We start from the raw sequence: 21,020 nt of genomic DNA, 5'->3' as shown, positions 1-21,020 counted from the left end.
ATTGAGTATTTCAGGATGTTAATAGATGCTGAACATAAAAATGTAGAACTTTTTTCCACCAATTATAATGTCCCCTAGACAAACACATCCATTTAAAATGTATAATTATTTTAAATGCTTTAAATACTTTAAAATGTAGAGCTATTCAAGTACTACTTAACACATGAAAAATATACAAAAACTTCAGTCTGACTGGTTGAAGTTCTATTAATAAAGTTACAATCCATGGATCTCACACTTTATAATACATTTGAAAAGGAGACAACTTGAAGAAATCCATTAAGCTAGAACATAATCATCACATAGGAGTTCACACTCTTAAAAAACCAACCCATTACAACTACAAAGGTCTGAGACTTTGAAGCAGTTTGGCCATCGTACAGTAACTCATCAAATTGCTGTTCACTTGGCATGTACAGATATTTACCTGAAAATAAATTACTACTATTCTTTCTGCCTTGAAAAGGTTAAGGGATCAATATTGAAATACAGAAAGTATGAGAAATAAAATAAGTAGTATCTTTACATATAATACTATAAAGCAAAAAGAAATGTTTGAAAGAGATTATACTCTTCTTAAATAAAATACTTCTATTACATTGATATTCACAGTGATTTTTCTGAAATCAGACACTTTTGCCCTAGACCATAAGATTGAAGCGATTTGAAATGGAAATATTTCCTGTCCACTCACTGCCAGTTTCTGTTCCCAGAGTGATACAACAGATGACATCCAGTACAATAAATTCTTTTATTAACCATAAATTTGAGACTGCTTTAGGGATTTGAAGTGTTCAGTTTCATGCTGAAAAAATGTAATGTTATCCACAGACCATCAGCATGTGTAACAAAAACAGAGCCACAGGTTACGCGACTTTGATCAAATTATGAAAAAAATTCTTTTGAATTTAAAAATACTTGAAAAAACATTTACAATAATTTTTTAACCTCTTATTTTTAAAGAGACACAAACTAATTGATCTTTTTCTGTAGGGAACAATCCCTTCTAACAAAAAAGTCTCTATACAGGAAGTCAATACCATGAACAAGTGTCCTTCTAGTAGTCAGCTTACTTAAGAAGCCAGAACTGCAACCTAAATTCTAAGAGCTTAAGCATTTAAATACACAGATTATAAAATTAAATTGAACCTGTATTTCTCTCAAACTTTTACTTGACTTCCTTTTATCAAAGTTAAACTGAATATATAAATAGCTAATCCTAAAACATTGAACAGGAAGATAAATACAATACAGAATATAAAACCCTTTCAGTTTAAACCTTCATCTCTATTAAAATAAAATTACATTACTGTAGTAAATTGAGAAGTAGATCCAAAGGCCAGCAAGTTTCACCTGCAATATAAATGATAACTTACAACAGGAATACTACTTGGACGTGATTGTAAAATATAAACATGGAAACATTTTTTTTTTCTGTTGCAAAAAAATCTAACCATATTGGGGGAGGAGGGGGGAAATCACACCTGTAACTACAAATCAACTTTCTACATATAAGCATGCAAATAAACTACTGGAGTTTACATATTGGTAACTCCTTTGGTTGAATGGTAAATAACAAACAGTAACTAAAACATACGTACCAAAGGTAATGTGGCTACACTGAACATTAGTCATCCTTATCTATCAGCATTGTTAGATGATACTGGGCATTATTCTATCACTTTTTTTGTGGCTTTGATGCCTACATTTACTGCCAGAATGTAATAAAAAGGAAGTTCTGTCCCTGCAGCTCATTCTTTAGTGTGCTGAATGTCCCATTTTCAAACCTCTGCATGACATTTCACGGCTAGTGGTCCTTACTGAAAGACAACCCCAAAAGTGAATGGCATGATTAGTGAATTACTCTTACAAATGCAACTATATGGAGCAACCTAAGCTATCCCAACTAGCATTATTCCAAACTAATGAATAAAAGATAAAGGTTTTGTTTCCATTGATGTTCTGAAGAAGCATGGAATAATAACTTTTCACCTGTTAAGGATCAGGCTGAGTTAGGTGTTTGTTTTGTCTTTTTGATTATTTTAACTTTTTTTGTGGTTAACCTATTACTCCTGTCAGAAGGTAAACTAAGGTAAAGATAATTATTAAACATCACCAACATAATTTGCTGAAAAAATTTAAACAATAAAGCAAAGCTGTAACTATTTTGGAATAGATCATGTTACTGATCCTTTGAAAAATATCTCAGCTAAATATTTTGCATTATATAACAAAAAAAGCAAAACATTAGATATTCTTTTATAACAAAAGCACCAGGCTATGCATCTGGCCCTTTCTTCTTTTAGGGCTGTTAATACATGCCTTGTGAAGCAGTATCAGGAGGCCTCAGATAAAATTCTGATGCAATAAATAAAATCAAAGCTCTTCATAATGGGGAATAATCCTTAACCAGGCTCCGTAACTACACAAATTTGCTCATAGATACTGTACTAATAGGAGATGCTCTCTTCAGAGCAAGATAAGGAATAGAGAGAGTTATGTAGGCCTAGTGGGTCATTCTGCAATTTTAGTGGTAATCTGCCCAAATTCCATTCACAAACTATAGGCTGTATAGTGAAGTCCCTGCCTCGGGTTACAAATGAATACACTACTCTTCATTTCCTAGCAGGAAGGGTTGTATAGCGTTACCGTGCACTCTGTGTTCCCCTACAGAGCTGGCTGCATTTCAACAGATGCTGAAGTGATTTCTGAAACCTTATCATCTTGTTTGTGAAAAATTCACTGTTTAAGAAATCTTCACACGAAAAATCTTGCATAATTTAGACTTTAAAGCTTCATATATGCTCAGCATACTAACCTTAAACTCTTTTGATGAGATACTTTTTTTTAAAGTTATCTAAGTTAAAACACCTCAAGAGTGGGAATTTTAAAAGTACCTGAATAGTTACATGGAACATTGACTTAATCACGAAATTAGCGTAGGGATTTCCTGACTCCCCTGTCCAGTCCTTGGCTCTTCCTTCATGCTGTAGTTCACCACATCTAAACATATACTTAACATAACTTCATGGGGACCTCATTTTATCCATGTCATTGAAATTACCCCAGTTGTGAAAAGAAAAAAAAAAAAATCGGGATACTTTCAATTCAACCTGTTTTAATAGTGTGATTTACAATGCAGCTCACAACCAGGTGCATTAAAACAGGTGGGGAGGAAAGGGCAAACAGCAACACCAAAGTGGGAGGAAGCAGATGGGAGTGAAAATTTCACTAACCAGTTTCACTGCTGAGTCAATATAAAATGTAACTACACCCTGAGCCACAAAAGAGAACAAATCCCATTGAAAGTTAATAGGAGTTAGGGCACTCCATTCTCTTTCAGAATCCCACTCCAAGCTTCTAAGGATCCACTCACACTTACAGGGTGAAGCTTAAATCACCCATTTATACTGCATATCTCTAAGACTTCAAGGGGTAGCCCAGCACCAGCTTGAAAACTTTGCTAAAAAGGTTTGCAATTCAATAACACCCCCTTCCCACACTGTATTTAAAGCTCATTCAGACAGAGCAGTCTTTATGCTCGGAGTAAATTGCACAACTTACCAGTTCCAACTTCCATCCTCATTTTGTTACTACTGCCTATAAACAGGGGCAAGCCCAGACAGGTGGGTAACATTGATCCCCATAGGAACTGGAGGAATATGAAGCGGTGCACACATGCTTTACGAGGGGTTTAAGACAAGATACAAACTGGCACCTGACCAGCTCAGACAGGGAAAAGGGATGGAATTCTTCATTGTCTGGGCAGCTGTACCCAAAGTTACTCTGGTACATCAAAAAAAAAAAACCAAAAAACTATCCCTAAGGGCCTGGTTGTAAAGGAAGTTATTACTATGTGATAAACTAAGATGTAACTTCACAGCACACTACTTACTCTATGACAACATACTATACAGGCTGTTCCAGCACACACCTACGCAACACTGAGATTGAAGATAGCTATTATCAAGAAAGCCTAAGCATTAGAAGTTGCCATGCTAGCAAACTGCTCTGCTGCGGATCAGCCACGAGCACAAGTATGATGCCCCACTAACAGCTGTCCTGCTTCTGGTATTCAGGCTGTTGGCTCACAGCTGGTCCAGCTGTCTGCAGCACTGCCCTGTGCTGAGAACATGCACCAAAAAACTCCCCACACGGGCCGTTACCGTGGAAGTGAACTGCATTCTGAACTTGCATCCTCGTTTACTGGGTAGTAGTACAGCCATATACACAAAGAAGTAGCCAGATAAGAGGCCTGTTTTTCAAGTGTGCAAAGCACCCAGCTTTTACAGCTGTTTAGTGATAGGTAATCACAAAGCATCGAGACATGCTCGATGGTATAAAAATCATGCTTGAGGTATAAAAGTCAAAATCCCATCAAAACGGAAGTCACAGTTTTGCCAGTAATTTTAACAGGTATGATTTTAGCTCTTTAAAGAGAGCAAAAAACCCAACAAACAACAGAAAAGAAACGATTCAACAAAACCCTTAGTATTCTGTGTTTAAAAGGAAAACAGATTGGGGTGTTTCCACAAGTAGATGACAAATAGAAGCCTGCATATAGTTTGTTTAAATCATTGTATAAAATAAAAAGATAATGTGACTATTAAAAGTCTCTAAAGTTGTATTTTTTTATGCTTTCTGATTCCAGGCCAGTCACACCTGGAATACATATGTTTAACTGAGCAGCTGATAGCTTCTAGTTTTAACAATTTAGAAGATTTACTGTTTGGACCTAAACATTCTCATATTATGCCTTCCTACTAGCTAAGCTAAATTCACACATAATTTTAACCTGCATTATTTAAGAAGAAATAGAATAAAATCATTCTCTTTCAGCCTGTAAGATTAAAATTATAAAAAGGGGACATTTACAAATCAGATTACTCTTTGGAATTTGATATGCAAATAGATGAAACTGAATTTCACTATAGATACAAACAAAAAAAAATTCTTTTCATGAATCCCAAAATCTAACCAAATAGCTCGTTTTAATCTTGGAGTTCTACAACTTTAAAAGAAAATACTAGAAACATACTTTTCTTTTTTATGTTATAAACACAAAACTCAAGAAAATAGGTTTATTTTGTAAAGGTAGAGTGTATTTTAAGTGACAATATTATGAGTTTGGGATTCCCATGGAGGACTAAAATCCTCCATTTGAAAATACAAAGCACAATTAATTAGAAAACACAGTTTGAGTGAAAAGTATTCTTGCAAAGAGTTCTTAGAAAGGATCACCTTGAATGTGTTTGATGCTGAGGAGACGCCATAACTTTTCTTCACACAAAAGCAGTCATCAACAGAGCACAACCAGATGTTAAGTTTTCTTTTCTTAGTTTCTGTAAACCTCTGTGACCTCCCTCAAATTAAAAAAGGGAATAGCATTTTTAAAGCCACAGGAGCTATCATTAGTGAAGCATTCTAAGGATTTTCATTAATTCATAGCCAGCCAACCAGGAATTTTCCCACAGCCGTATACAAAAAAAGTCAGAGAAGTCACTGATTGCTTGGTTGGATTTGAATGTAGTCAGAAGTAAGATCAGAAATATCTAGTCCCTCCCACTGATATAAGAGTGAAGAACATAGGGAAGGTCAGAAATTAAAATCCAAGCCTGCCCACCAACCACGAGGAAAATCCAGCATTGCCAATATTACAGTGGGTATAAAAAATGGTTATTACATACAATTCTGTAAGGTAAGAGAATCATATAGACAGATCAGTAGAAATCAATTATTTGGAAACCTTTAAACACAGAACATGCAGTTCCCAGCAGAACTGCATGCCTATCATCTTCTCTGCATAGCAGCCTCAAGACTTAGATCGATGTTGTCTAGTTGTTAGTGTAATACCCACCGTTTATTTGGAGCCCTTTGAACTGTGCATGCTCCTCATTTGTCCCTTATAGTTTCTGTCAACCCAAGGTTCCAGCACAGAAGGAGCTTGTACTTTAAATGTTAGACCATCAGAATACAAAGGTTACAGAAAACAGAAGAATGCATTTCAGCAGCACTTCCCTTGAAGACATTACAATGACCTCTGCATTACTGTGACACATTATGCTCTGCACAGCATTTGTAAAGGAAAAGGAAAAAGCCAGGTACAGACTCAAAGACTACTGGCTTGCAGACTCAATGCTGCCAACAAGAAGGTGCATCTGTCAACACAGAGGTCACCATTTCACAGCCACCTCTGTACACTGTCAGATCACCAAGTGGTGCAAATTTGATTCAGATCAGTCATGGACACACAAGTGTAATTCTGTTGAATTAACCAGAATATACATTTCAGAGTTTGTGCTTTCAGGCCTGCAAGAAGAGATGGGATACCTGATCCAGCATGAAATCTCCTAGGACAAAGCCACCTCTCACATTTATTTGGGCACATTAGAATAAGCAGCATGAGTGATGTGGCCCAAAGCCAGATTTACTGTCTTGCTGAATAACAGCCCAAGATCAGATCTGTAAGCGTAAGAAAAACAAAGGGTGCTCATGCACCTACATCTTTACACTTAAGAGGCAACATGAACAAAGATCATAACACGCATTTAAGATTGCTATGACACATGTTCCATATGTTCAATATCCATTTATGTACTACTGATAGATTTTGACACTTAATTGAAAATGTTGCTCACTTGTCTTGTAGCCAGAATCAATGTGTTTTTCATGCAGTAGGTGAGCTATTGGTCTTTTTCCTCCTACCTTCCCTAGAAGTGCATGGCCTTCTCCCAAAAGGTCTTGATGGCTATTCAGAGGTACAGTGTCCTACCAGTGAAATGAAAGAGCAAGCATTCTTTGGTCATCTAAAAGAAAGCAATCCCTACCCCTTACCTTCTGCACCATGCACACCCGCAGGTTGATACTTAAATTAATCTTGTTGTACTCCTTATTTCATCTCTACATAAACCTACTCAAAAGCTTTTGCTAGCCATGATTCCAGCCTTAATTACTGATAACATACTAAGAAAAGGATTTCATACTCAACTCTTTTAACCTGGTCGTGATAGACTAAGGAACTCATCTAGGGTCAGTAATGGATTGTTTAACTCGGGTTGAAAGAAGAACAGAGGAGTTTAATGTACTGGATAGCTCTGGCAGGAGCAGACAACTACTTTTCTAAGCCAATAAGAGGAATTCATCCACCTGTTCGAAGACATTCATCATCTACTCCCTAAAGAGCCTACCAAGGAATGCAGGGGGCTTAAAAAGTACAGAAACAGCAACTTACGATGTGTCCTTTACCAGAATCTAACAGCATTTTGAGTTTCAAATGTGTGAAAAATCCTCATCACCAGCCAAGAGATGAGGAAAAACATGGGTGATCATTGAACAGGTTACCAGATTAGGATGCAGACACTTCCTAGCCACAAAACTAGCTCCTTTTGCTATCCCCTTACTACCTGAATGGTGCACCAAGAACAGAATACCAAGAGGCAGTGTTCTGTCATACCCATGGGACTTTTGCACCATTATCAGCACAAGGAATAATAAAACGGGATGTCTGGAACAATTCTTCAAAGCCAATAGTGATATAACACTGTAACAGCCTTTGAGTGAGACAGAATTCCAAAGAATATAGTATCTCCTGAAACATGTGCTCATGCTTGCTAAACCTCTAATCCAAGCTTTTAATTATTTTTAATAATCAAGTCAAACGTTGAGAGAACAAATCCCTACCTGCACATTTAATTTCCCTCACGCTCTTGGAATCTATCCATGCAGTGGTGAGAGGTGACAGGAGGACTAGAACAATGATGCAACTTGCACACGTGGTTTCATGTACCATTACTTACAATACCTTTTAAAACGTTGTTATTAACAGAAGAACCTTCTTGCTAATCTGCAGTTTTCCTTATCTTGGTCTGGAATCTGCTTCTGTGAAGCTTCCTCAGTGGGTTCCTGAAGTTTGTTGGTTTGTTTTTTTTTAAAAACAAGTCACTGAAATTTGTTCTTAGAACATCCTCCAGTTGACCTGTCCAAGTGACCTGTTCTAGAACTTATTCCAGAACCACGAACTGTGCCTCATCTCTGTTTTTTACCATGACGGGCTCCTCTGGTGCTGTTTCCCTCTCTTCTCCCTCCAACCCTGCTCTGTTAGGAAGTCTAAAGAAGCAGTGCATTTGGACAGTATCTCCTAGAGCTATTTGACTGATACTACCAAACAGAACAGGCCTGATGACCTGAGCAGTTAACGCACCAGCTATCAGCTTGCCTTCTGAGAGCTGGTGGCAAATGAAGCAATTTGTACGACAGAAAGCCTGGCAAGCAGAGACCCATTGAAAGCCGGTGCCACTAGAAGACTTAGCAAAAACTCAAACACTGATACAGAGTCATCAGATGTACCTCTGCTGCAAAGCTGGTTACGCCAAGCCCTTTTCAAAAGCAAAACTCAGGGCCTTATCCATACACATGGCCAAGAAATTCTGTTCAAAGTGGGTTTAAGCCAGATGTAAAAACACTGCTGACAGGAGAAAACAAAAAACAGTTAAGAACCTGCAGTTATAAATTATTTATGAACTTTAGAACATACAGCATTAAGAATTCATGTATTTATTAGAAATAGGTTTACTGATAGTCTTCTGAGTTTTGGTGGCAAACAGGAAGTAATTTCTAAGATGGAACACTTGATATACATAGACCCAGAGAAAACTGGACAGCCACTGTAGTTTATTAAGAAATATTTCTTAACTGTACTTTCCTCTGTTCCTTAATATTTATTGTCTACACAGTTTCAGTCACTTCCAAAAATAACTTCTGCTTGTTTTATACCAGTATGCCCATTTGGTAAGGGGCATCTTCTCCAATCCATGGAGGTCACCAATACTTTTTTTAAATCCAGGAATGATGTCTTAGATATGATGTTGAAAGTACAATTTATTAAGTAAAAACAGGTTCAGGCATGTTAAAACACAAATGTATACCCTGGCTCAGCTGGCAGAATTTTGGATAATCAAAGTGATAATATATATGTTTCTGTTAAATAAATATTGCAGTAAAACTACAGAAATGAATCTATGCATTACTGGCATAAGCCTGTATGATAGCATATTTCCATACATTCTGTATGGCATGTCTAAATATTTTGATGGTTTTAATATTTTGTACCAGCTGTGGAAACTGGTTTGCTGCTAGGTAACTGTAAAAGTGAGATCTGGTAAATAGTTATTAGAAATCTTATACTAACACTATGATTGAAACAATAGACAAAAGTGTAGCCAAGCAATTAACTAGTAGAGGTAGTTACTCATAAGTTTTGCAGTTCTTTGCTCTTATGACTAGATGTTCCTGTACACTAGATGAAAACAATGTTGAAACTGACCACATGTGATTGAAACTGCGTTAAGCTTCAAAATCAAAGAACAAGGACAAGAATAAAGACTTCAACGACAGCCAACAAGAACTTCAAATGGGTTGGTGGTCACAAAAGCAGCCCTTCGACTCAAATGGATCCTTCATTGAGCATGATCGGATGTAGGCAGTACGATGTTAATCAGTTGCAATCACTTTCATGTGTATGTATACTATTCTGATTAATATGCAATTAGTTTTTCTATATAACCTGTTTGTGCTAAAGCTGTGGCATGCACGCTAGGTGGAACTATCCCCCGTGCATCCAGCACTGCGATAAAGAATGGCTGCTTTCTAAAACTCCAAAATGAGTCTTAGAGAGTTTCTTCGACTGGCTTTTCGGTATCATGTATTCACTACTTTAGTAAGTATATATCTGGTTAAAGACTTTCTGAGAAAATCATGTAGGAGTTTTGGGTGTCAAGATGGGTGACTCCAGTTGAGGAGAGCTGGAAAAGACAAACAGCTGGACAATGTAACAATTGTCATATACTATATGCATAAAAGGATAAAATTATTTTTCAAGGTTGCACTTCAATTTTGATCGTTAAAAAGTCTCACATTACCATAATCTAAAATTAAGTACTCATATATACTGATCTAGCCATAGTTCCTTATTTTAAGTTATTGTAACTTGCACTTCCATAAAATATTTTTTCATAATATAGGGAGAAGGATATAACAAATAAACATCCATGTATTTTTGATATAACTTTTAAGTGTTTTTCTAGGTGTGATGTACTTAGGCATAATGTTCATTTTTAAATGTAAAAACAACACATGGTATAGAAACATCAGCATTAACCTAAAGTTTCAGAAAAAATGTATTTCAAATACACTTTATTATATTGGTAGCAGTATATATAAAAACAAAGCAATATACTTTAAAACTAAAAAATATTGTTACTTTTAAAAATGGTATTCAAGCTTAACCATTCTCCGGTAATACTTCAAACTCCTCTTACCTTATTTGCTTCTAAAAAAACATACTAAATTTATGGGTAAAATTCCGCCTTTGAGCAGAATTAAGCAGGCAAGTTCACATCAAAGCTTTGTTTCATCATCTTTAGACTGATCTGTTGGAAAAGACAGCTGGTCCTTATTAAACACCCTTTAAACGTTGCAGTTTTAATTAAGTAACATCCATGTTATATTAACATTACCAAATAATTAACTAAAGAAAAGCTAGCATCATCTAATCATGACTGCTTAACATCTTTTCACCAGTGGACTATAAAGTATTAATCTATTAAAGCAGAACTTGTTCTCAAATAAGTGTCTCAAGATTTTAAATTAACAATTCTGATACAGTAGTTACTACACTCCTACTTACTCAAAAGCAGATTTTGCAGGGAGTGCAGTTCAACATCTAAACTAAGGGACACGATCTAGAGAGGAAATTAATCAAATCTGTAACAGTCCTAAGAGACTTCAGCTGCACAAACATTGTTAAGTCAACAGCTTATGAATTAGCATCATATTCAAATTGCCCAATTTCACACAAACATACAAGGAAATATTTTAGTTGTTAATAGTGAGAGTCAGTTTCAATTACATAAGCAGGCTTATGTTTCCTTAATTTTCTTCTCTAGGTTGTGTGTTTGAATGGTCATTCTGAAAAAGCAGCATTTAAACTGTTCCCTCATAGTTCCTGAGGAAACATTCATCTGCTTATTTAAATACTAACATACTTAAGCTACTTGCATTTTTAAATTAACTTAAATAGGCAGACGGTCATCAACACTTCTTGACACTGGAGTAAAAATGTGGTCACATTCTCTGCTACATTACTTGGTAAATGAAACTAAAAAAAAAACCAACCCCAAACCAAACCTTGGAGTGATCTTGAAGCCAAATTCTAAGCTAAACAAAAGTAATACAGATGCTTACCTGCTTGACTGACCATGCTTGCAAAGCCTTGCACTCAACATGTTGCATTGTATCTAATCAGAGAAACGCACTAAGCTTCAAATGACACATCTAATCAATTCTAAAATGCTATCACATTGTTCTATATGCCAGTGGAAAGGAATCTATTGATTCTAAAAATTCAGAAAAAACGGAGGATACAGAACTGCTGGCATCTGGTCTGCAGAGCTTTCAACCAACTCTGGAACTGGTCTATAGATTAAAGAACCCCCTGATGGCAAACATTAACACCTTCCACCATGCTTCATCTTAGGTCTGTCTTCTGCTCAATACCCTTTAAAATTTTTAAATACTCTGCAGGAGAAAATCTGATTTTTTTAACTGTTGGAAAATAATAAGAAATAAAGGCAGGAATTTAAACTCTGGTAAATTATTTCTTACCATTTTACAGGGTATTCTTCCTCCTAAATAAAGTTCCCAAAACTTATATTCAGCTGGGAAAATTACTTCAGTATGACTTCGCTCTGTGCTAAGAAAAATCCTAGCTGAAGAGAAGAATGAGTGTGTGTTGGGAGGGATGCTTGAGGAGATAAATGTACGGACATAGCAGCATAAGCCTGAAGCATAACGAGACAGGCACAGCTCCTTATAGTGGAACGGTAGGAAATGGGGATCTTCAGAGTCTCTGCTATGAAAGAGAAAAAGAAACAGAAAGCTCCTTAAATAAAGAGCATAGAAGATGACACAGGGAGAGTTTCAGGGGAGGATGCACGGGAACAGAGACCCCAGTATGTCTGATAAGCTTTGCTTAGCAGAGCAAAGGAAGGTACAACTCTCTGCTAACAAAAGGGGGCGAGGGGGATGTTTGCTAAAATGCTGTATTATTTATTCTCTCTCATCATACAGTCTCATTAAATTTAAGCTTTATACTGAACACGGTTCAGTGCCAGGAACTTCAGAGGAATTAAACATATGAAAAAAATTACTCATGTGTGTAGTCCCATTAGAATCTACAAAACAACTTGAGAGTAAAGTTGCTCATGTGTTTAACACCGAATAAATGAATCTGAAATACATTCAAATCATCATCAGAGCCCAAGTCCATCTTCTCTGCACAGCTCATGGCTTGTTTATAGGATGAAAAAAAATCTGAGACTCCTTTTCCAGAATAGCTCCCCATGTGGACATACTTATTCTAGATTAAAAGAGGCCCTTCCCTGATTTTTTTTTTCTGGATAAAGGTATGCATATGATGTAGTAAGACCATCCATATGGAAAGCTACTTTGCAGTACTGTTTTGCTTTAAGCAAACACTCTACCTTAATCTGAAATAATATTAAGTGTACGAATACATTGAAATTTCTGTTAAACATCAATGAAAGAAATTTAAGACTCAGCAAAGTCAATCCAAATTCTAAAATCCTGGACCCATTGAAATCACTGATAATTCTTAGCAACAGTAATGTTAAGTTACTTGTCCTAATATCAACTGCTTTCCTGCTGCAGACGTACGTTGAACTTGCAAGACAAATGCCAAAGTATTACTAGAGAAGGCGATTAATACAGGCATATATTTTGCAATGGAAGTTGTAAAAAAAAAAAAAAAATCACATCTAAAGACTTTAGTTTTGAAAACTTTAGCTATTAAGAATAATTTCAGGAGCTATGAATCAAAACATCAAATACTCCCTCATCACATTCTTTTAACCAGTAGTCCAGTAATATGCTCTCATCAAGTCAAGCTTTTACTGCCACAAAATATTGAGGAAACTTAAAATTGTATTTTGTAGAGCGAAAGGAAGATGAGCATTTACTTGTATAAATGTACCAAGATGGAACGCAGATTTTCAAAAACAACACTCTAACAATAAAAAAAGATTCATCAGGGGTGGGAAGTGCACCACACACAGTTTCAGCAGAGGAAAATATCCAACATGTGTGCGTATCTAGATGTACATACAAACACCCAGCTATCAACATTTTATTTCTCCTTAAACAGCTGTTAAAAGTTAACTGATCTTTTTCTAGGTTGTTTATTTATGCCATTGAGAATTACTTCAAGTGCTTCATTTACTGCAATCTAGACGTTTTACTTTCTCTATAAACAGGATTTTAAGATTTATTCATACCCTTAGCATACATTAATTAGACACAACTTACAAATAACCTGCAATAAGAATATCTATTTGAATAGGATACAATTACTTCAGGGCTTGTGTCTTTTCAATCAGTCAGTGTCCCTGCAGTGTTTAGAGTGGCAGAGGGGAAGTGGCCTGTGGTTAAACAGAGGAAATACCAAGGAATTTTAATAGAGCAAATAGTCTCTTTACTTCCTACAGGGTACTACTTCAAAGGCAACCCTGCTCCAGAGCAGACAATGTGTTAGAGGGGCCATCAGTCATTTAATAGTATGTCAAGTCTACTCAAAACTTACATGCAGACCAAGATAAATACCACATTAACTGAGACGATGGGTACCATCCTGCAGTCATTACTCGCTGCCCGGCCTGGATTATGTAGGTTATCATAAGCGAGATTGGCAAAATCAGACTATGAAATTATAACTAAACAATCAGACAAGATAGGTAATAAATTGGCTAGGGAGATCTGAACTTGAAGCTGAGAATACAATGAAAACAGAAACTAGTACAAACAGTTAATAAGCTAAAATATTACATTTGTTGTGAGCAATAAAGACAAAGGGGGGTTTATGCTAATTGGAAAGAGTGTATTTTTTACTGATCTAAAAGCCAGTCAAAATAATGATATTAACAGAATTATATTGTGGCATATTGAGCTTTAATACACACAGTGACCTTCATTATGTAAGGAAAAATAAATCCAATACAAACTGCATCTGCATATTTCTGTAAATGTCTAAATACACTAATCGAACATTATGACTTTTAATAGTGATAAGTTACTTAATAGCTGATGCAAAACTCGACAGAAATATACACAGTGGTCGATATGAGCCTGTGGAGTATCCTGCCTAAGTCTGGTGAAACATACAATAGACAAACCGAGCCAAAACATTTTATTCCTAATTCTCAGTTAAAAAGACCTAATGGGGAAGTCCAAACCTTCAACAGTTCCATCCAACACAAAGATTTAGGTCTTAAGCTTTACCAGGGTTTGAAGTTTGTTTTTCCACACTCCTCTTTAACACATTTTCCCAATGCTTTCACCTTTCTAAACTATGCCCTACAAACTTCTGAACCGTGTGTTGCTGTAACGTTCTCAAAGGATCTGATCTGAAACCAAGAAAATCCTTAGTGACAGTCCAACAAAAAGGAAAAGCAATGAAAGTCAGTCGTGTTCCCCCCAGTGTTCCTGGATCACCACGCTTCAACTAAATTTGTAACTGGACATCAGGAGAAAGGAAAAAAAACAGAACAGAACACAGAACTCCAAAGTTACGGAAAAATATCAAGAAAGGAAAAGCAATCCAGGAAAGTCTGATAGCGAAACGCACCAGAAAGAGGAACAAAAGGCAAGGACCAGTAACAAAACGCTTGTCACCTTCCTCCCCCCTTCCCCCTCCCGTCAATTTCCTACATCCTCTGTATAATGATCAGGCCTGAAGCTAAGACCCCAAGCCGGCCTCGAATCATTAAAATAACAAAGCCCAAGCGATCGCTTTTATCCTTCTGGCAGCGCAGGTCGACTTCAGGCAGGGGAGAGCGCAGGCGGCAACAGACCTGTCGAGGAGCGAGTGACTCCTTCGCACTCCCTGCTTACAGGATGCCTCCCTCCCCCAGGAGAGGGACCAATAAATATCCCTTCCCGGGAAATGCCACCCTCTCCCCCGGCCGCAAGCTAACTACCAGACGCGGAGCGCTGGAGCTGCTTTATTAGTTGCAGAAGACGTTTTTCCCCCTCCACGGCAGCCCGCTCCCTCCTCGCACGCCCGGGGAAGCGCCGGCCCCACCTGTCCCGCTCACACGGCCGCTCGCCCGCGGGACAGCGCCCCAGACCCCCGGTCCCAAAACGCTCAGCATCGCCCCTTCGAACGCGGCAGTTCGCAAAACGCCCCGCTCCGCGGACCCGCCCGCCCGCCCGCGAGTGGAACGGAGCGGCAACTCCGCTTCGCTCTACTCACCCTCCCTCCGCACGCATCGCCCGCCGGCCCCCTCCTGCCGCTGCCTCCTCCGGCGGCCCCAGCGAGCTGGTGGCCACCGAAACAGGCGACGAGCGCCAAGAGGAAGGAGCCGAGCTTCAGCCCAGGTGCCATGGTCTGCAGCGAGCCCAGCAGCGCCGGAGAACGGAGGCGGCCCGCCGGCACCGGCGGGGGGGAGCGCAGGGCGGCTGCTGCTGCCGCCGCCGCCGTCCTGTGCATGCGCGCCGCCGGCCCGGGGGCGGGGGGCTCCTCCTCGGGCGCGGGGCTCGGCCCCGCCGTCACCACAGCCCCGGGCGGGGGGCGGGGGGCCGGCCTGGGCCGCAGCGGGGCGGCAGCCTCGGCCAGTCGCGACAGCGGGAACGAGCGGGACACCCTCCCGCCGCCTCCTCCCCCGAGGAGCCCCCGCTACGCTCGGCGGGGACAAACAGCGGCGTCGTGCTGCGGTCCTGGAACAGAGCGGGGTTCCCCGGTACCTGGCCGTCCGTCCCGGTCGGCCGTAGACGGTGCGAGACCGTACTGCTGCTCGGCGGGCTGCGCTGTGGAGCTGGATGCCGCTCACAGTAACCTGTGGATTTGGGCTGCTTTTGGCAAGCAAGAAAGGAGAGGTGCCGCTTCAGTAACGGGACCGGTCCTCCTGAAACCGTAGCGGTACAGTGGAAGTACTTGGCGAGGTCGGGGCCACAGGCCAGAAGTCAATCACGCATCTTTAACAATTGAAGAGTAACGCATGAAATACTAGGACAGACAAGCTGGAGGTATATCCTGTCATAGAATTTCAACTGCAGGAAATGCAACAGAAGTTGTATGTAGCAATAAATACATCCGCTTTTTCAGTTGGGAGTCTCTAATTTTGGTACCACATGCTTCGACCCAAACATTTTTCTTGCAAATAAATCACATTTCTAATAAATTTCAGATGCAAGCTGCTCTGATACCTATCGGTGAATTACATCAATTACAAACCCCTTGCCTGAATTTCTCAAAATCGTGTAAGAGACACGGAAGCCCAAGGCTCCTCTGAAGCACAGAACCACAGCATAATTTGGCTTGGACCAAATTGACCTCAGGGGGTCATTAGGTCTAACCATCTGCTCAAAGTAGCCCTAACTTCAGTTTTAGATCAGGCAGCTCAGGGCCTCATCATACGTCACTTTTACACATCACCTAACTCCAATTATTTTTTAAAAACCTGATTTTAGTACATTCTGTTGCTGTGATTAATATTGGACAAAACCATAATCCTAATGGAACAGACAAACCCATCAGTATTATAAAAGACATTATGGTTTGGGTCAAAATAGTATGCAAAACCACCGCTAAGCCAATCAGTTGAAAGGAAACATGACCAGTTGGCAAATTTTAAACTAGTACTGGTTTTGCGCCTACCACAGGGTTTTCTATCCTTTGTGACTATTGGCAAAAATAATACAATAAAACTCTCTTAAACTGCTTGTTTAAGTTGATGAATCGCAGTTCTTGCACTCACAGTTACCTTTGAAAACAGGTTTGTGGTCCCAGGATGGTCATAGCTCTTCACTGTGACATGAACAGAAATTACATTCTTGCCATTAAACATTTTTTAGCAGGAATTGGAGATTAGGCCATAGTCCTTTTAAGGCTCTGGGAACAAATGATGCTTACTTTTGATCTCCATTTCCCGTGCAGGCTGGAATCCTGAAAAAGGCAGTATTAAGACTACTCATTCTATAGGTGGAATTTCACTGATTTTATGATGAGATATTTTCTAAGGTCAAGTATATCCCAGACCAGAATTAAAGTTTAGCACATGTTTTTTCACTGTACACTTCTATCTGGGTATTCTTACTTCATTTTCTCCTTGCATTACTCAGAAGTGACCAAACAGGCTTGAAAACTACAGATGCCTTTTCTTTTTTTTTTTCCTTTTAGCAAGTCAGGTTGTATAAAAACTGTAAATAACTACTCCTTTTATGTTTTAATGTATTACAAAGGACATAAAGCAACACAGTATCATGGCTAAAAAAAGGAAGACATATGTACAACTTATTTGCAGGACAACAATGTCTCTGCTGCCCATAACCACCCATAACAAGCAATGACTCCCTGTTAAACACATCTCCTCTGCGAACAGATCTCCTACTAAACCATAGCGAAATCTCTTTGGCATTTTCTGTTAACAGAGATGTAGACTGCTCAAGAAGCTGAAATTTTTAAGTGAGAACTAAGAGGAAAATTAGCATTATCTGTGCTATTGATGCATTAGCCTACACTCAATTTAATATAAACAAAGATACAGAATGAATAGTGACATTTCCTAGGTAGCAGAATAACTCAAGAACTCTTAGCTACCACTGATTACACTGGCAGTACCCAGAAAGCAGCAAAATGATTGGTCTTACTCACTAAGACCTCAAACTTATTAGCCCAAAACAAAGATGCCATCTGACAAAATCAGCATTGATGCCTCCTTCCCCATAGTTCAGCTTAAGCTAATAACAAAATGACACATCTGAAAAAAAAATTACCTCCATACTGCCACCATGTTCAACTTACATGAATGAACTGACTGAATACAGATGTATTTCATTGTTTCGTATGCATTTAGAATAACTTCCACTGAAATCTTTAGTGGAAAAGGGTAAAGGAGAGGTGGAAATCAAATGACAGCAGTTAACATTTTTAGCTAGATTCTCCAAAATGCTGCTAGCTCATGTAAGGGCAAAAGTGGCTGTGGGGACTCTGCTTGTCTGTAGGCTCTTTTGTCCTTTTTACAACAGTCTCTTGTTTCCAAATAGTATAGAACATGTAATATCCAAAAGTCATGGGTATCAATATCATGCATTCTACAGCTGGTTTTTGTTGCCACCCTACCTTCTTGCTTAAAGCTAAAAAGCATTATTTTTTTTTCTTCCCCTTTCTGAGCAGCTGTTCCCAGATGGAGGGGACAGTGAGAACTCAGCAGTTCCTACAAAAACATGAAAACTCATGTAATAAGACATTCTGATAATATGGTTAAAAATTCACTACCGAATTTTTCTATCGCTCAGCAAAAGTTCCTTCTTGGACTTGGAAGCTGTATGCTCCATCCATACCTCATATTTCTAGCAATGAAATCTCTCCCAAGACAGACTGATCTTGACTGGAAAAGGAGTTATGAAAACAGCTCACTTTTGGGCTGGAAAGCATGCATCATACTTGTAGAAATATTCAGCTTAATCAGACAATTTTGACTATTGCAGTATCACACTTCTGTTATAGATAAACGCCTCCCACTGTTAGGAAACGAAGATGAGCTACGGTGAACCAAGCAGTATGTGAAAAGATTGGCAGCATCTCAGGAACCTCTTACAGGTCTGGAATCACAAAGTATCATCTCACTCTCCATAAAAGCAAAAACAAGATCCTAGAACAGAAAACCTGCAATGCAAGGGTCTTCTGGAACTTCATCTGGCAGATAATGGAAGGCAGAAAACCAGATCTTTTGAAAATAACCACTTATACTAAAGTGTCCCACATGGGGATGGCTTACCTACGGAACGAACATCTAGCATAAAAAGGAGGAAGAAAGATCTTCTGGTATCAAACCTTAAGACCAAAATTAGAAAGTGTGACATGGATGTGGACACTCTCAGCAAGGGCATGAACATTCCCACTGGTGTCAAGGATCCCAAAAATTTTACTCTGATGGCATCTTTCATATTATAACATGCCATGTTTTCAAAAGATCTGGCTATGCTCAAGGGAAAGATTATCAGATGGTAAGACAGTGACCTCAGGCCATAAAATTGAATTGAAATTTGAATCAAATCTATCAATTGTTATGAATACTTATGTTGTTCAAGGCAACTTTTTAAATCGCTAGGCCTTGAGAAATGTGCCAAAACTTCATGAAAAACACTAAGTTTTGAAAGAAAAATCTGTATTACTAGTCCCATTTTATAGATCAGGAAACTTAAGCACAGAGTCATAAAGATGCCTGCTTTTATGTCATGCACACATGCTCAAGGCTAAACCAATAATTAGATTTGGAGTTAGGAAAGACTCTGCCCCGTAGTAAGACAGGAAAAGACCCCTGGGTGTAGTGTTTTTTGTTTTTAATTTGCTGCTTTCTGTAGACACACACTCAACTTCCTAAGGTCATCCAGATATTACCAGTGGATGCTTCAAATAGTGTGGGCCACGGAGCCCAGATCCAGCCTCCAGAACAATTCCATCCAACTGGCTGCTTCTATCTTGCGAGTGGCAAAGAGCACAGCATGCTGTCCTGGCAGCCAGCTGCCTCCTGCTGTGTCCAAACATTTATTGGCACTTCTAGAGTAGCTGCTGCTATGTCCAGATGGGACTTAAAAGTGGAATTAGATGCATGAATTCTGCTTTGACACTGGTAGCCACTACTTCTATACCCAGATGCTTTGCAACAAGTCTTGAAATTGAGTATCCAGTCCTTAATGCTGAATAAGCTAGACCGTACAGAATCCTTTGCAGTATACTGACAGTAATATTTCTCTCCTGCTCACTTTTTATGTCACACTGTCATGTTTGACCTTTTTTCTTAAAAATCTCAAGTCTATCTTCAGGTATTTGGGGATGTTTTGAGGCTTGTAGAGTTCAGACAGTAAGAAGTGAATGGTTTTGTGACCTTTCTGGATGACTTAATGTCTTCTACAGGAAATTGCACTTAATGACCAAGGAAGTTTCAGTCCTATATTCCTAAAGGCTCAAGTTAGCATCAGATGTAAGATTAAGTTATAGTGAAAAGGAACTGACTGAAATAAACCAAACAGTCATTATATGAAAATTACCTCTGATGACCATCAAAATAACAATTTATCAGTGACCCATGGATGCAAATCTTCATATAATATTACCACTCCCCAGACCTCACAGTTCTCTGTATGGTATACACAGCAACTTGTTCTGCTGGCAGAGAACGTTTGCAGTTAAATGTCAAGTCTCTGTACTTCTTTTTAGTTTTGCATCTGTTTATTCATATGAATATAATAAAGGAACAGACAGATGAGTTTTCTGCGATGATTCAGCTTACTGATGTGCCACCAAATACACTCCTCCCTGCTCCAAAGGCATGCTGAATTGACTCACTCTGTGGCCACATGTTGTTTCTCAGAAAAGAGCGAGCAGGGCAGGACTGCATCTTTCAGCAGCAGTCTTCTGTTACCCTGGATTAGGTGTAATACGAAACTGCACTTTTAGAAAAAAGTAGATTTGTGATGCAAAGAAAATGAAAAATTGCAGGGAAGAGTCATTTTTCAACAAAAATTCTGTTGAACTATTAATATTCCAAACCAAAAACTGTATCCCCAAAGTTATGTATGTTTTATTCTTTAATAATAATTGAATCATTTTTAATGTTCAATTTTTAAATAATTTTTTCTGCAATATAGGCATTTCATCTCAATCAACTATTAAAAATACAAATCAAGATCCCCACAATGCAGTTTGAATAAATGCTAGAAATGTTAATAAAGTAATGTTTTTACAAAAGTTTCTCAGTTTTAGTTCTAATCTCAACCCTTTCTCATTACAGCACAAAACGTTCCATCCAGACAACTTGTCATTTTTCTTCTGCAGGGAAATACAGGGGAGGGGAAAGGGGTGGGGGGAGCAACCCTAACCTGATTTAACAGTCTATTCTGAAATTCAACAGCATCCTGTGGCAATGTCTGCAAAATTAATCCTAGCA

General features: G+C 38.6%; 1 protein-coding gene across 2 annotated transcripts in view; it reads right to left on the bottom strand.

Annotated features, from left to right (window-relative positions):
• IL17RD (interleukin 17 receptor D) overlaps positions 1–21,020 on the bottom strand; it is a 75,486-nt gene that overhangs the window by 37,497 nt on the left and 16,969 nt on the right. Inside the window, exon 1 of one of the 2 annotated variants that reach the window (XM_069812264.1) lies at positions 15,323–15,626. The exons of the other annotated variant lie outside the window; for it this stretch is intronic. Within the exon in view, the coding sequence (XP_069668365.1) occupies positions 15,323–15,559 (237 nt within the window). The 5' untranslated portion in view covers positions 15,560–15,626. Of the gene's footprint in view, positions 1–15,322; positions 15,627–21,020 lie in introns of those variants that run through there. 2 annotated transcript variants of the gene reach the window in all.

This window comes from Haliaeetus albicilla, chromosome 24, assembly GCF_947461875.1.
Source record: "Haliaeetus albicilla chromosome 24, bHalAlb1.1, whole genome shotgun sequence".
In the NCBI taxonomy this organism is placed as follows: Eukaryota; Metazoa; Chordata; class Aves; order Accipitriformes; family Accipitridae; genus Haliaeetus; species Haliaeetus albicilla.
Note: the sequence above shows the minus strand (reverse complement) of the source record. Positions and strands in the feature narration are given on the sequence as shown.